General features: G+C 37.6%; 4 protein-coding genes and 1 pseudogene across 5 annotated transcripts; 4 read left to right on the top strand and 1 right to left on the bottom strand.

Moving 5' to 3' along the window:
• LOC104708457 (putative RING-H2 finger protein ATL71) lies at positions 2,321 to 3,233 on the top strand. The gene has a single exon (XM_010425033.1). The coding sequence runs from the start codon at positions 2,338 to 2,340 to the stop codon at positions 3,034 to 3,036; it is 699 nt and encodes a 232-aa protein (XP_010423335.1). The 5' UTR covers positions 2,321 to 2,337; the 3' UTR covers positions 3,037 to 3,233.
• Positions 3,784 to 5,062, top strand: LOC104708458 (phosphatidylglycerol/phosphatidylinositol transfer protein-like). The gene is made up of 4 exons (XM_010425034.1): positions 3,784 to 3,943; positions 4,188 to 4,289; positions 4,539 to 4,699; positions 4,846 to 5,062. Exons 1-4 carry the CDS (start codon positions 3,853 to 3,855, stop codon positions 4,951 to 4,953), a joined length of 462 nt encoding a protein of 153 aa, XP_010423336.1. The 5' UTR covers positions 3,784 to 3,852; the 3' UTR covers positions 4,954 to 5,062.
• On the top strand, positions 5,479 to 6,754 carry LOC104708459 (uncharacterized protein At3g28850-like). Its single transcript, XM_010425035.1, has one exon. It carries the CDS (start codon positions 5,869 to 5,871, stop codon positions 6,613 to 6,615), a length of 747 nt encoding a protein of 248 aa, XP_010423337.1. The 5' UTR covers positions 5,479 to 5,868; the 3' UTR covers positions 6,616 to 6,754.
• On the bottom strand, positions 6,784 to 11,288 carry LOC104708460 (annotated as a pseudogene).
• LOC104708461 (uncharacterized protein At5g06450) lies at positions 11,975 to 13,627 on the top strand. 2 transcript variants are annotated; one of them, XM_010425037.2, is made up of 2 exons: positions 11,975 to 12,315; positions 12,810 to 13,627. In XM_010425037.2, the coding sequence occupies exon 2, from the start codon at positions 12,818 to 12,820 to the stop codon at positions 13,433 to 13,435; it is 618 nt and encodes a 205-aa protein (XP_010423339.1). In that variant the 5' UTR covers positions 11,975 to 12,315; positions 12,810 to 12,817; the 3' UTR covers positions 13,436 to 13,627. The 2 variants fall into 2 exon arrangements, with proteins under 2 accessions (XP_010423339.1, XP_010423338.1); XM_010425036.2 differs by having other exon boundaries at positions 11,990 to 12,202.

The following is a 13,853-nucleotide window of genomic DNA, read 5'->3' on the forward strand; positions in this document are numbered from 1 at the left end:
ATGGTTACATACATAATGAGAAATTGGGTGCATTAACGGAGGGTATCAGTAATTAAGAAGGTAATAAGAGATTTTAATAGATTTCAGCTTACCTCACTTGCTTACATATTGATGCTATGTTAACCTTCGAAATCCAATAACAGATTGCACGTACGTTGCTGAGCCAACAACAACAAAAAAAAGGTTAATAAAGTAGTGACTGAACTAATATAAGAGTGTACTTGGTTCAAAAGAACTAACGACATAAAGCAATTGAAAAATGCATGCATCATGCAGTCCGCAGACCAAAAATAGTCCAACGCAGCCTAAAGATCAGTAGCCAGCCCTTTATCTCTTCTACTCTGCAACAATACATATTTGTAACATATTTGAATTCATGACAAAACTTATTTTAGATCATCCTTAATATATGAGTCACACAATTACTTTACATTTTAGAAAATAAAAACATACACAAACACATTGGCTTTCACCAAAAGAGTTTTGTTTTAATTAATCTTTTTATAAAATATTTTACAATTTTGAAAAACGAAGATATTGATTTTGCTAAATATTAAAGATATTAGATAACTACCAACTCAAAATCATGTACCGACAACTAAAACACTAACTTAAACCCAAAAAAAAACTAAAACACTAACAAGAACACACAAACGTCAACACAATCCTTAAAACTACGATATGTAGGATAAACTTAAATGAAATTACAATCTCATAAAATGAAGGACTAGCTAACAAGCACAAACAGACTTAGGACATTTTTGTCCCAAGTACATAGTATATATCTTAAAGAAAACCTTGAATTTCACTAAACATGTGATTTATCATGAATCTGTTACCAACAAACATATATATTTAAGATATTCCAAAATCACAAAGACAACTAATCTAGATAACAATGTAGCATGTTATTTAAGAGAGAGTTACTCACCATAAAATGATTGAAGAAATTTTAATGGTTAAACTTCCGTTGAAGATCTAATTTTGAATTTATTAGTGCACTGGAGAACACAAAGTAGAAAGCGACGATTGAGAATAGCTAAAAGTAGGTTTAGGTTAAAAAAACAATATACAGACTTCTATGTATACAGTGTATTTTTAAGAATGGCCCAAGCCCATATATATAAAATCTAAAACTTAAACGCATTTTAATGGACTGACGATTTATTTTTCCACGAAAACTATCGCACTAAGCTAGATAAAACCCAAACTTTTAAAAGCTATATATTTCCGATCAAAAAGTTGTATACTTATTTTTCCCCCAAATAAATTTTCTATATCTAAATCTCTCCAAGTTTGGGTTACATAGATTTGCGCTTTAAATCTGATCGAGACCATAACTATCTATCTAAATTACATTTTCTCCTTAAACAAAAACATTTTTAAGGTGATGTGCATATGTACAAAAGGGAATTATACACTATCATATATACAGGGAGTCGGAGAAAAATAGGTCGTCCAACCCGGTATTTATTTTCATGTCTATTTTGGAACATAGCATACTATAACATTTACTATGAAAACTGCTACATTATGTGTGTTATCAAACCATTTGAAATAAATAATGATTTAATTGTTTCAAGATTATTATGTTAAAGAAATTATTAATTAACCGGTTGACCAATTCTATTGTAACTTGTAAGTGAACTTTTGTTTTTTTGAATAGTGGAAAAAGTAAGAACTAAGAAGTAAAACAAAGCAATTATCGTTGGTAAGGCCGGTGAGAAAATGTAGCCAACAAGACGATATCAAATACGTCATTTTGGTTCAAGCACTCAACATGCCATGATTTATATTACGTACGGTATATAATTAATAAAACCCCTATGATATTTTTCTTTAGACCAAATAAAAGTCTTATGGGACAAATCGACTGTTGGATCGAAATGGTCATCCCATCATCGTAACATAAATTGAATTAGAGTTGCAAAAAACACAGGTTTCAGGTCGGAAAAAATTAAGGCAATTAGACTTGAATTGGAAACATCTATGACAACTTGTATATAAACCTGTGGTGTTGACAATTAAAACCTATTTTGTAAATTAGGAAAAAAATCATCCACTAATCCATGTTTTTGACAGTTCATGTTATTAGAACTAGTGTAGAACTTAAAATCAACTCTGATATATGACAATGGATTACGGTGGCTATATATTATTAAAATCTATGATTGACTACTAGAAGATTAAAGTCTTGACGATAATTCGAATATGTAAAAGCTATGGTTAATTATTTGTCAATATTATGTAAAATCACCTTACCAAACAACATAATTAAACAAAGCTATATATGACAAAACTATATCTTATCGTTGACTCCGGAACTTCCTCATCGTGATGACCAAAAACTTATTACATTCGCTACTTTCCTCGTATACGGTATACCCATCAATATTTTCTCTTCAGACTAAAAACCAAAATCTGACCGCCGTAATGAATGCGACGGTGGTGTCACCTGACCAGTCCGGCCACTGGCTAACAAACACCGATAGGATGGGTGGATTAGCTTACGGGATCGGAGTCTCCATTGGTATTCTAATGCTGATTACCACAATCACCCTCACCTCTTATTATTGCACTAGAAGCCATATCTCCGCTTCTCCCACGACCACTCCGAGGACAAGACGCCGGCAAAGAGAGACCAATGGAGCGTTTCAAGCTGGCCAGGAAGGGTTCAACTTCGAAGGTGACGACGACCAAAACGACACCGTTGTGGTCGAAGTCTTGGGGCTAAACGATGAGGTGATCAAGAGTTTTCCTAAGCTTGCGTACGAAGAGGCTTGTGTGAGCTACAGCTTGCAAAGGGAATCGAGTACAACGACGTGTTGTTCTATATGTCTTGCGGATTACAAGAAGACGGATATGATCAGGGTTTTGCCCGATTGTAACCACTTGTTCCACGACAAGTGTGTTGACCCTTGGCTCAAGCTTCATCCGACGTGTCCCGTTTGCCGTACGTCTCCCTTACCGTCGCCGGCTATAACACCTGTCGCTGACGTTGTTTCCTTTTCCCGCCGGCCAATGATGGATATTTGACTTCGTACGTCACGTTTTAAAGATATTATTGTTGACATTATTTTTTTAGAGTATATATATAAAATCTCTTCTAAGCTGTAAAGTTTCACGTTTTTTATTTGGTTATGCACAAAACATGAATCAGACCTTCTTACTATTAAATAAAGAAGAAGTGGAGCAAGACGTTTAATATTTTTTAGAAGAGGCGAAAATTTATATTCATAAAGAGTAAAGAATAAGAAAAAGATGTAATTTAGCTCTACTCTAGGCTGATGTAAATAAATAGCAGCAAGTGGAGTCAAAGTTGGCAAAGTCCTAACTATATTTTTCGGTGCCAAACCAATTGAAATTTCAAAAGAACAAATAATTCTACCTAAATCGTTTATTTCAATAGATTGTTCACTCGTCAAAACGAAGGTCGATATCGAAAAAAGAAAAGAAAAATTAAAGTCAACTTTATTAATCAATAACAATTAAATAAAACTATAACAGATGGTTTGCATTAAAAAAAAATCTAAAAAGTCAATTTTTTTCTTTTTAATTATAAAAGATAAGTGTAGTTAAAATAGGATAATGACTAAAAGAAACAATGCATGTTAATGAGTTTATCCTAAATCTAGTAGTATTCACTTCCAAATTTATTTTTAAAGGAAATCGAGCCGTCAGTTTCCAGAAACATTGACCTAACTGAAAAGAACGGTCCAGATCTCTTCCTACACTCCTTTAAGAAAGTTATAATAAAGAAATCGAAAGACTCATCCCGCAACTCCTACTCTGCTGCTGCTGCTGCTGCTGCTGCTGCTTTGATCATCATCTCCAGAGAGATTCAATCAAATCATGTCGAGGATTTTCGCCGTTCTTCCACTCGCTGTCGCTCTCCTCCTCCTTATTTCACCGGTTGTTCGAGCCATCGATGTCCATTACTGTGGTACGTGTTTTTTAAAACCTCATCTCTCCTCGTGATGGCTCGCTCTTGTTGAGAAACATAATATACAATGGTTTGATTGAATTCGATTCCCAGTTCTAAAGTTCTATGCTTTTCGCTTTTTCACTCGGTGTAAAAATTCGATTTTTCTGGGAAATTTTGGATTTTTTTTTTTTTTTTTTTTTTTTTTTTTNTTTGAAGTCTCTCTCACTTGCTGTTCGATTCTGTTTTATGATTTGATACGTAGAGGAGAACGCAGAGTATGAAATACAAGTGAAAGAGGTTGAGATATCGCCTAATCCTATTGCCCCAGGCGAGCCAGTTACCTTCACCATCTCTGCCAACACAGGTTTTGTTCATTCCCTCTTCTTCTTAAACTCTTTTTATTGATGATGATACCAATGATACAGAGATCATGTGTATATGTATAAGCTTACGATCAGTGTTTTTTTTTATGATAGTTAGACAATGTAATTTGATACTGAGGATGTATGTATGTGTACTCTCATGTGGTGTTTGCTTCTTAATTAGTAGAGAGAGAGAGAGAGAGAGTCTAACAATCAGTTTTGTTTCATTGTTTTTGGGGTGATATAAAAAGGGCGTGAGATTTCGTTTGTGAAGCTGGTGATTGAAGTTTCATACTTTGGATGGCATGTTCACTCTGAGACTCATGACCTCTGCATTGAGACAACTTGTCCTATACAGACTGGAGATTTCTTGGTTTCACACTCTCAAGTTCTTCCTGGTTATACTCCTCCTGTAAGTTCGTGCTTCAATTCGTACAGTTTGTTGCAAATATTGAGAATAGATATTTGATAAGAAGGCTTACCTTGGTATCGAGCAACACATGGGAGGCATATAATGACTTGGTTTCAATGTGTTAATGTTGCTTATCTCTCTTGCAGGGTTCATACTCGCTGAAAATGAAGATGCTTGATGCGCAGAAGAAGGAGTTAACATGCATTCGATTCTCGTTCGACATTGGACTCAGATCATTCGTGGCTGACATTTAGAGCAACAACAACTTCTTCACCTGTATTGGTGATTTGTATAGATAGTTTAGACTAATTCTTATTCTTGCTAATTTCAGTTATGTCAGATTTTTTTTTTTTTTTTTTAGACACCAATGTGANATGTGAATGCTTCTTCACTATAAGATATAGGAATATAAATCTATCAACCAGGTCTTATTGGCATCATCAGTCTAATGCGCTTGAAACGGTATAATTGACAATGTCTCAACCATCATTAATTAAAACTGAACCATAATGCAATGAGAAAAGTAATCAGGCTAAGTAAATGATTAAATAAATATTTGACTAATTCGAATTTGCAAGCTAGCTAAAGCTAATAAGCTACTTTAACCAAATAGTACATACATCATTGCACGTTTTCTAGAATTGTAAAAGACAAGACAGGGCATTATCATTCTTACCAGACTAAAAACTTCTAAATCAATCGATGACTCTTACCAGAAAGATTCATAATTCCTAAAGGTTCATAATAGCATCTTCCTTTTTTGTTTTTTTATCCCTCTGGCAAAATTGGGTTGATTGGGTAAAATCATTACTCATGAGTGTTTTGTCTTCTGTTATTGAGGTGTGAGTTTTATCATCCTACATTATTGTAGCAATGACCCATCAAACCAACAAAAAAAAGATCTTTTCTTTTCATTCTGATGAAAAAAACCCATCAAGAAAGACTTTTGAAAGCTAACCCAGAAAGTGGCTTTTGAAACTTTATTCATCTGAATTGGGGTACCCACACGTTAACCAAACAAGAAACTTGAAAACGAATAACCCACTACTTGTTGTTTTCTTTTCTTGTACCCGATCTTATCTTTGATCTGGATTCATCTTCTAACCCTCTTCTTGATCAGATTCTTGAATTGGTTTTTTAATTTCATATTTCCAACAAAAGATCCAGCAATGAAGGGAATGAAGGAAAGATTAGTGAAGAAAATCAAACTCATCACCACTGTGAAGACGTTAAAGCAAGGCTTAGCTCTTCATAAGAGTAACATTGATCGCACAATCCATCATCTAAGAGACGAAATAGTCGCTGAATCTGGTCAAAGCAGAGGTTGTGTTACACCAACACTACTGGAGCTTGAAGATGCAGAGGTGGAACAGAGTCTTGAAGAAGAAAGAAGGATTCTTTTGGAGTTTGAAGACAACTGCCCACCCGGAGGAGAAGATTCGGTTGTATTCTACACGACGGGGCTGCGAGGAGTTAGGAAAACATTTGAAGCTTGCAGAAGAGTGAGATTCTTGTTGGAGAATCACAAGGTAATGTTTAGAGAGAGAGATGTTTCCATGGATTCAGAGTTTAGAGAGGAGATGTGGAGGTTGCTTGGTGGGAAAGTTACCTCTCCGAGGCTGTTCATTAGAGGTAGGTACATTGGAGGAGCAGAAGAAGTTGTAGCATTGAACGAAAACGGGAAGCTTAAAAAGCTTCTATCAGGAATCTCGCAGGTTGATTCGCCTTGCGAAGCTTGCGAGAACGAAAGGTTCTTGATATGTTCTAGTTGCAATGGAAGCTCGAAAGTCCTTGCGGATCATCACGATGAAGAGACTAGTAACGATAAGATGTGGACGAGATGCATAGATAAGATGTGGACGAGATGCATAGAATGTAACGAGAATGGGCTTGTGAGATGTCCTCTTTGTACGTAATTTAATGTTATACTAGTAACTTATCTGATTTTAACTTTGTAGAGTGTGAGAAAATTTTCTAAGCTTCAAAACATTTTGTATTAGGATTGCCTAATCGTCTATGTTTGTGTTAAATAAGTTAAAAACACCAAATTTGAAAATTCAGTTCTAAATTTTAAGGCACCAAATTTGAAAATTCAGTTCTAAATTTTAAGGTGTTAACTATTCTCTCATACATCAAAAGTCAAAACTCTCTATTTCTTCAACCCAACTTTTACATCCCAAGAATACAGTAATTATTAAAAGCTCTCTCTCTCTTTGGGGATGTTTGTTTTAAATTTTCTAATCAGCCGTAGTATACTGATACGAGAGGGATATCAACGTCATCGTCATTCTCATCCTCACAAGCGACCACAACATCCACGTGACGTCTATAAGCAGGCAAGTCAACCATAGCCACTTCTCTTGCAAGATCCACCACTCTCCTGTCCATCCTCTCTTTATGCCTTGGGAACATACTGTTGAACAGTAAACAGCTTCCGCATGATATGCTGTATGCGTGTAGTCCTTTCTCTTTTAGCCATTTTAGCAACTCCCTTAAGCTCGGGTTTCCCTTGATCACCCACCTGTCCCAAACAGTCCAGCTTTGGTCTTGGTGCTTCACCACTTTAGGTGGAACCGGCTCAGCGATGGAGAAGAGTGGAAGTGCTAAGTTAGCAAATGTGTTTCTGTAGTCTTCCACTTTGTGTGACCCGTCTAAGACCTTGTACAGCTCGAGGCAGACAAAACCTGTTGCCATTGCAGTTGATGTTGCAATTGCAGGTATGATTCTTCCGGCTATGAACTTGGCTTTAAGCTTGTCCACCTCGGGAACGCTGTAGTTCCTTGCTCTCATGTTGGCTAGCCCAGCGATCATATCCATGTGGTAGTTGGTATCGTCGTCCTACGAAGAGCATAATAATGTTAGTTTGTCGCTCTTGGTATCCATATACAGAATGTGAAAAAAAACTTGGATACAATTATGATTCACCTTTTCAAACTGGATTGTCTTCATCCTGAACTCTGGCTGCAAGCTCAGCCTGCACCCCTCTAGTTTTGCGATTAGTTCATCAATGATTGCTGCATCATCGATTGAAGCTGTAGACAAAGTTGTAGCCTTCTCGTCTGTCACAATAGTTGCATCTTTCCTCGGCTCAAAGTCTGGAACAATCACTCTTTCCACAGCATCGGCTAGTCCCGTTGGGGTTTTAGCCCACTCAGGAGTAGGGATTCCAAATGTTTCAGCACGCAAGATAGAAGCAGCCATGACAAAATTGATATGACTCAGGTCGGTTGAGGAGAATTGGAGCGGACGAGGAAATCTCTTTGGAGCAGACCAGAATGGAGCTCCTGTACTAGTAGCAGCGTCCTCGGGAAATGTGTAACACAACTGCTTCACGCGGTTGGCAAAGTAGTCCTCAAACCTGTAAGAAAGCACTTATGTTAAGTGAAGAGATTCAAAATAATATAGAGTCTCAATGAAAGGTTTGAGCCAAAGGAGAGTACCTCAGACGGGCCCAAGTTATGCAATCCTGAAATGAATTGCACTTTTCTTTCTCGAGGCACTCAAGAACACGTCCCAAAGTATCCCTAGCCTGAGCATCACCAGCAGTTCTCATCGCATTCATGTATTCAGCAGGATTTGAAAGATATGCATTAACTTCAGCTGGTGTTTTCTCAAGCAGGCCCTCAAATTCAGAGCGAGCCCATGTCAAGCAATGGTCAATGTTGTGAGGAAATGAGTGCACAGTGCACATCGGAGCTTGTTTCTCTGGTGGGTCTCTCGAGGCACCATAGTTCTCAGTGAGATGAGGGATAACCATCTGTGTGTTGCACTTTGCACCTAGGGTTCCTGATTCGAGGAGAGGCTTCTGGAAATACACACACCTTGAATCGACATAAAGCCTTGCAGTGACATTGTCCAGCGCGTTGACAACAACTGTCAAATTCTCCCAGAAGTTGTCATCAAAGACATTCTCGGTCTCAGGTCCAACACGATTTTGCAGAGCATCAATGTTGAGACGCGAATTTATTCCAGTTGTAGCTGTTGCGGCAACTGTGGATTTAGCCTGTCCTATGTTCCAATCTCGGAAAAGAAACTGACGACTCAGGTTGCTCTTCTCAATTACATCATCATCGGTAACAGTTAGCTTTCCTTGAGTGCCACATGAAACACCCATCAAAGCCAAGTTCTTTAAGAACTCGCATCCAAGAGCACCGGCCCCTACAACAAAAACTTTGGCATCCTCGAGTTTCTTCTGAAGAGTAGACCCAAATACAGAGATCTGTGCATCATAACGGCTATTTTGTGGTCTAAACTCTGATGCATCAAGAGCTTCCTTGGGGAGTGACTCCATTGAATCAAAGTAAAAGAACTGCAGAAATAATGTTAAGTCATTATCAGACTCAACAAGTTAAACATGCAAAGACTGAAAAATTCAAGCAGAAAAGTTTTACCTGAAAGAGAGGGTGGAATTTCCCAGAGCATGCCTTGACAACTTCCTGCCCAACAATGCCACCAAAAATTGCAGCCATAGGATTCAGAACAGCCCTGGATCCAAAAGCCAAATGTCGCAATAGTTTAGAGTTGACATCTTCCAACCTTGCATCACCCAAACTCTCATTAATGTCAGTTGCAATTTCCACTAGTTTCTGAGCATCTTCTTCTGAACCAGCAAACGGAAATCGGCCTGCTTGAGATGAAAACTTATCNAGCTGTTGCGGCAACTGTGGATTTAGCCTGTCCTATGTTCCAATCTCGGAAAAGAAACTGACGACTCAGGTTGCTCTTCTCAATTACATCATCATCGGTAACAGTTAGCTTTCCTTGAGTGCCACATGAAACACCCATCAANGCCCTTTATATATCCCCCATAGTTAGAGGTGTCTTCTTCAAGGGTAAATGAATACGGCTTCACATTTTTAATCTTCCTTGGTTTTCCATCATTTAGCTCGGTCATCCCTTCAACCTCAGAGAAAACGACAAGATTTCCATCCTCAAACTCGAGCCTCTCATCATCTACACACGATACAAATCCAGGATTTTCATTGCTAACCGAAGCGATAATGCCAGAGTGTGGTTCCTCCCCATCAACATCAAGAACAGTAAAATGAGGTCCAAAATCACAAAACAAAGACCCAAATAGGCCCCTAACGTCAGCCTTGATGAATGCGATAGGGGGCTGATGACTATGACAATAATCATCAAACTCAGTCGCTTTCTCAAAAGAGATATCCAGAAATACTACAGCCTGCAACAAGGATAGAAAAAGAGGTCAGTCAATTCTTATTGCGAAGATAATGAACAAGCTAAAACATATTGTACTTGTTGTAGAAACATCTTTCATCAACGTTAACTCACCTCTTATCATTTGCATATATAATTATTTCCATGAATCATGAAAGTATTACTGACAACTAGAACGAGAAAACGAAGATAAACCAAATAAAGAGACGGGTTTTGGATACCTGGAAATCAGAAAGCTGCTCTTTGGTTAACTTCCGAGTCAAAGTTGAGACAGCTACGGCATTGTTGAGTTCTTGCAACTTGTGAACAGAAGCAAGTGCCCTATTCTTACCAATGTCCTCCTCCGTGAAAACAAAGTTACTAGATAAGTCCCATAGCTCAACCACATTTTCATCATGAAGAGTCACTGACTTCACACCAGCAAGAATTATATTCTTGGCTAAACAAGAAAAAAGAAAAACAATCCATTAGAAAGAAGGATATAAGTAACGACGAGAACAAAGAGACATATCAGTCACTAGTGAATAAGCGTTTCATTATATAATGTCTCACTATTCATCAGGATAACAAGTTCATATACCAATTTTAAGGTCTCGACTCCAAAAGCTCAAATGTACAGACAAAATCAAACAGCTCAATCAAGAAATACGTTTAATCAATCAAGCTTGAAGCTCTTTCAATAACAAAGCAGGACAAGTAGATAAAGCAACATGCAAGTGAAAATCAACAAACGAAAGAAAAAGAGAAAAAATCAGAAAACGGAGTCCAAAAAAGCGTTACCAATCTCAGCACCAAGGCCTTGCATCCCAGAGATGAGAACGTTGGAAGCGAAAAGCCTCCGCATAGTCTCGCGACCGTAAACAGCGAGCTGTCTGCTATGAAGATCTTCATCGATCTCATGATTGTTGGAGTTGTTGTTGTCCGCCATGTCCATCGGCGTGTCGTCACCACCACCACCGGTGCTGTTGCTCAAACCGAGGCCGCTAGAGTTAGAGGCGAGCATCGGAGAGCCATCATCAGACTTGTTAGTAGACTCAGTGTGATCGATCCGTCGCTTCTTCTTCGGAGACGAAGAAGCAGATGCGATGACGTTCTCCTTAGCAACGAACGGTTCCATAAGAGTAACTGAAGAGAATACGTATACAACAAATAAATAAATATTCCGACGAGAAGGTTCCTAAAAAGCTAAATCGATGAACGAATCTGGAGAAGAAACGAGAGAATCGGAGGAAGAAGAGAACGAAACCGTACCTTTTTGTGAGCTGTGCGAGAGAAGAAGATCGGAGGCGATAAGCGGCGAATTTGTTTTGTTAAAAGAGTAAAAAAGGAGAGAGTAAGCAGCTGTGTTGTTGGCTTTTGTGTAGGTTGTGTTGATGAGAGAAGCAAGCGGCGGTTTAGTATATAACACACAATACTCAATACTGGGCGATGAAATGATGATGGGCTTTTGAAACAAACTGTGCTGAATTCAGAATCAACCTTTGTTGTATGTGTTTTTCCACATGGACCAGTTTTATTGAGATCAACTAAATTGATACAAAAAAAAAAAAAATCTGGTTTTGGTCTTGTTGTTACACTAAACCGGATTTGACTAACTAGACCAATTTTTTTTTTTAATTTAAGTTAGGTGTGTGATTGAAATTGTTAAATGTGTTTTTTGGATAGATAAAGAGATTGTAATAGTAGTAGTAGTTGAATATATGAATGCTTCCTTGTTGTGTATACTTCCTAACACTTCTTAAAGGATTTTGATAAGACGGACACTCAAAGAAGTATTCAAATAGTGAAATGTGTTGGAATGTACCTTCATGAACTCAACTATTATAGCGTTGTGAGCTAACATGTGCAGTTTCAGCAATTGATACGGGGAAAGTGATCTCTCTTCTTTCTCTCCGTCACTTCTTCCCAACAAACACAATTTTTCTAACTCAAGAAGTAAAAAAAAAATCATATTATTGATGATTAGTGTGATTGAACTCATCCCTGGTTGGCAACCTAAGAAATTAAGGTGTTACAAGAAAACACAACTCTGGTGCTTTTTTTTCAATCGCATTAAACAAGTCCAACATCTCTCTAGAGAGTAGAGACAATAACTAAAATTTGATAACAACCAATCAGAACCAGGTCTAGAAACACACAATAAAAAGACCTTTAGAATCTCGTCTGAAAAAAAAAAAAAAATCGGTTCGATTTCGGTTAAACCGGATTGGTCATCACAAGCGTACGGTTAAGCAAGCTCTGAGAGTCGATCTCATGGGATTTATTCTTCTCTGTTCATCTCTCCGGTATACGATACACATAGCCTGAAGCGAAATTTTAAAGGTTCGTCCTCCTCTTCTCTGGGTGAAGTACCTTCACTCTCTTCTTGCTTCGATATTTTAACTTCTCGATCAGTCGTTGATGTGATCCCGATTCCAATTCCAGATGAAAATCAGGCAAATTTTTATCTCTCAGATCGATCGTTTTTAGTTAGAGTAACTGAGATTGATCACTGTAGATCGATGAATTTTATTTCTGTATTAGTTAATTAGCCCGCTCTTGTCTTTTTATCTGTTGATGAATGCAATTTAACGATGTTGAGATTTGAGAATTCTAGAAACTAGGGAATATAAAACAAATTGTAGCCAAACCCTTAAAAAGTAGTGTACTTTGTTACTTTGATCAATTCATTGTTTTAGATTATTGCTACATTCAATGTGTGGTCCTTCCTTTACCCAACTGATGAATACTTGTAGTCTTTGTTACACAAACAAAAGAGTAAACATTTTGGTGCTAAAGTAATAGTATTAGTTATGATTGGATTCACTATCTTACTTTGTGGGTTTGTATCTTTTATTCTATTGAGATTAGTTTGTTGCTAGAGCTGTGTTTTATCATAATTGAATCTAAATGTTTTTTTTGTATCTCATTTGATTTGTGTATTTCTTAGAGTTCAAGATGGCCTCCTTTGATGGACCAAAGTTCAAGATGACTGATGGCTCTTATGTTCAGACTAAGACCATTGATGTTGAATCATCAACAGATATCTCTCCATACCTTTCACTTTTAAGAGAAGATTCCATCTTGAATGGTAACCGAGCTGTGATTTTCGATGTTTATTGGGACGTTGGATGTCCTGAAACCGAAACCAAAACCAAAACGTCAGAGTGGAGTCTGTCATCTGTGAAGCTGAGCACGAGAAACCTATGTCTCTTCCTTCGACTTCCTAAACCTTTACATGACAATCTCAAGGATCTGTACCGTTTCTTTGCTTCCAAATTTGTCACTTTTGTTGGAGTGCAGATCGAGGATGACCTGGACTTGCTCAGAGAAAACCACAGTCTTGTGATAAGAAACGCCATTAACGTTGGGAAATTGGCTGCCAAAGCCCGTGGAACTCTGGTGCTTGAGTTTCTTGGGACAAGAGAATTGGCGCACAGGGTTTTGTGGTCTGATTTGAGTAGGCTGGATTCTATAGAGGCCAAATGGGATGAGGCAGGGGCTGAAGAACATCTCGAGGCTGCAGCCATTGAAGGGTGGCTCATTGTCAATGTTTGGGATCAACTATCCGAGTAATTTACTACCTATCTTTTGTGAATTTGACTTGTGATTTTGTGACTCAATGTTAAGTGATCGTTTGTATGTTGTTTGATGTGATCATCAACCATCACTAAACAAATAGTGGACAGTATCCGAATGAATTGGCTAATGTGTATGAAACAAACTATGTTGGTTCTGCTTTTTCTGCTAAACTGAGAATTTTGTTTCTGTGTTGGGTTTGACTTAGGTATGGTTTTGACTAGAACTTACTATATAGGTCTGATGTTGTAATTAGAAGGAGAAAAATTTGGTGGATTGAAATCTTTCACCAAACTTTTGCTAATATAGAAAGTTGGAATGGAATAAAATGAAATGAATATACCACTCATTCCACTAAAGAATGATACAAAATTCAAAGGGAGGATTAATGGACTTTTATAAACTGACAATATAA

Source organism: Camelina sativa, chromosome 8 (assembly GCF_000633955.1).
Source record: "Camelina sativa cultivar DH55 chromosome 8, Cs, whole genome shotgun sequence".
In the NCBI taxonomy this organism is placed as follows: Eukaryota; Viridiplantae; Streptophyta; class Magnoliopsida; order Brassicales; family Brassicaceae; genus Camelina; species Camelina sativa.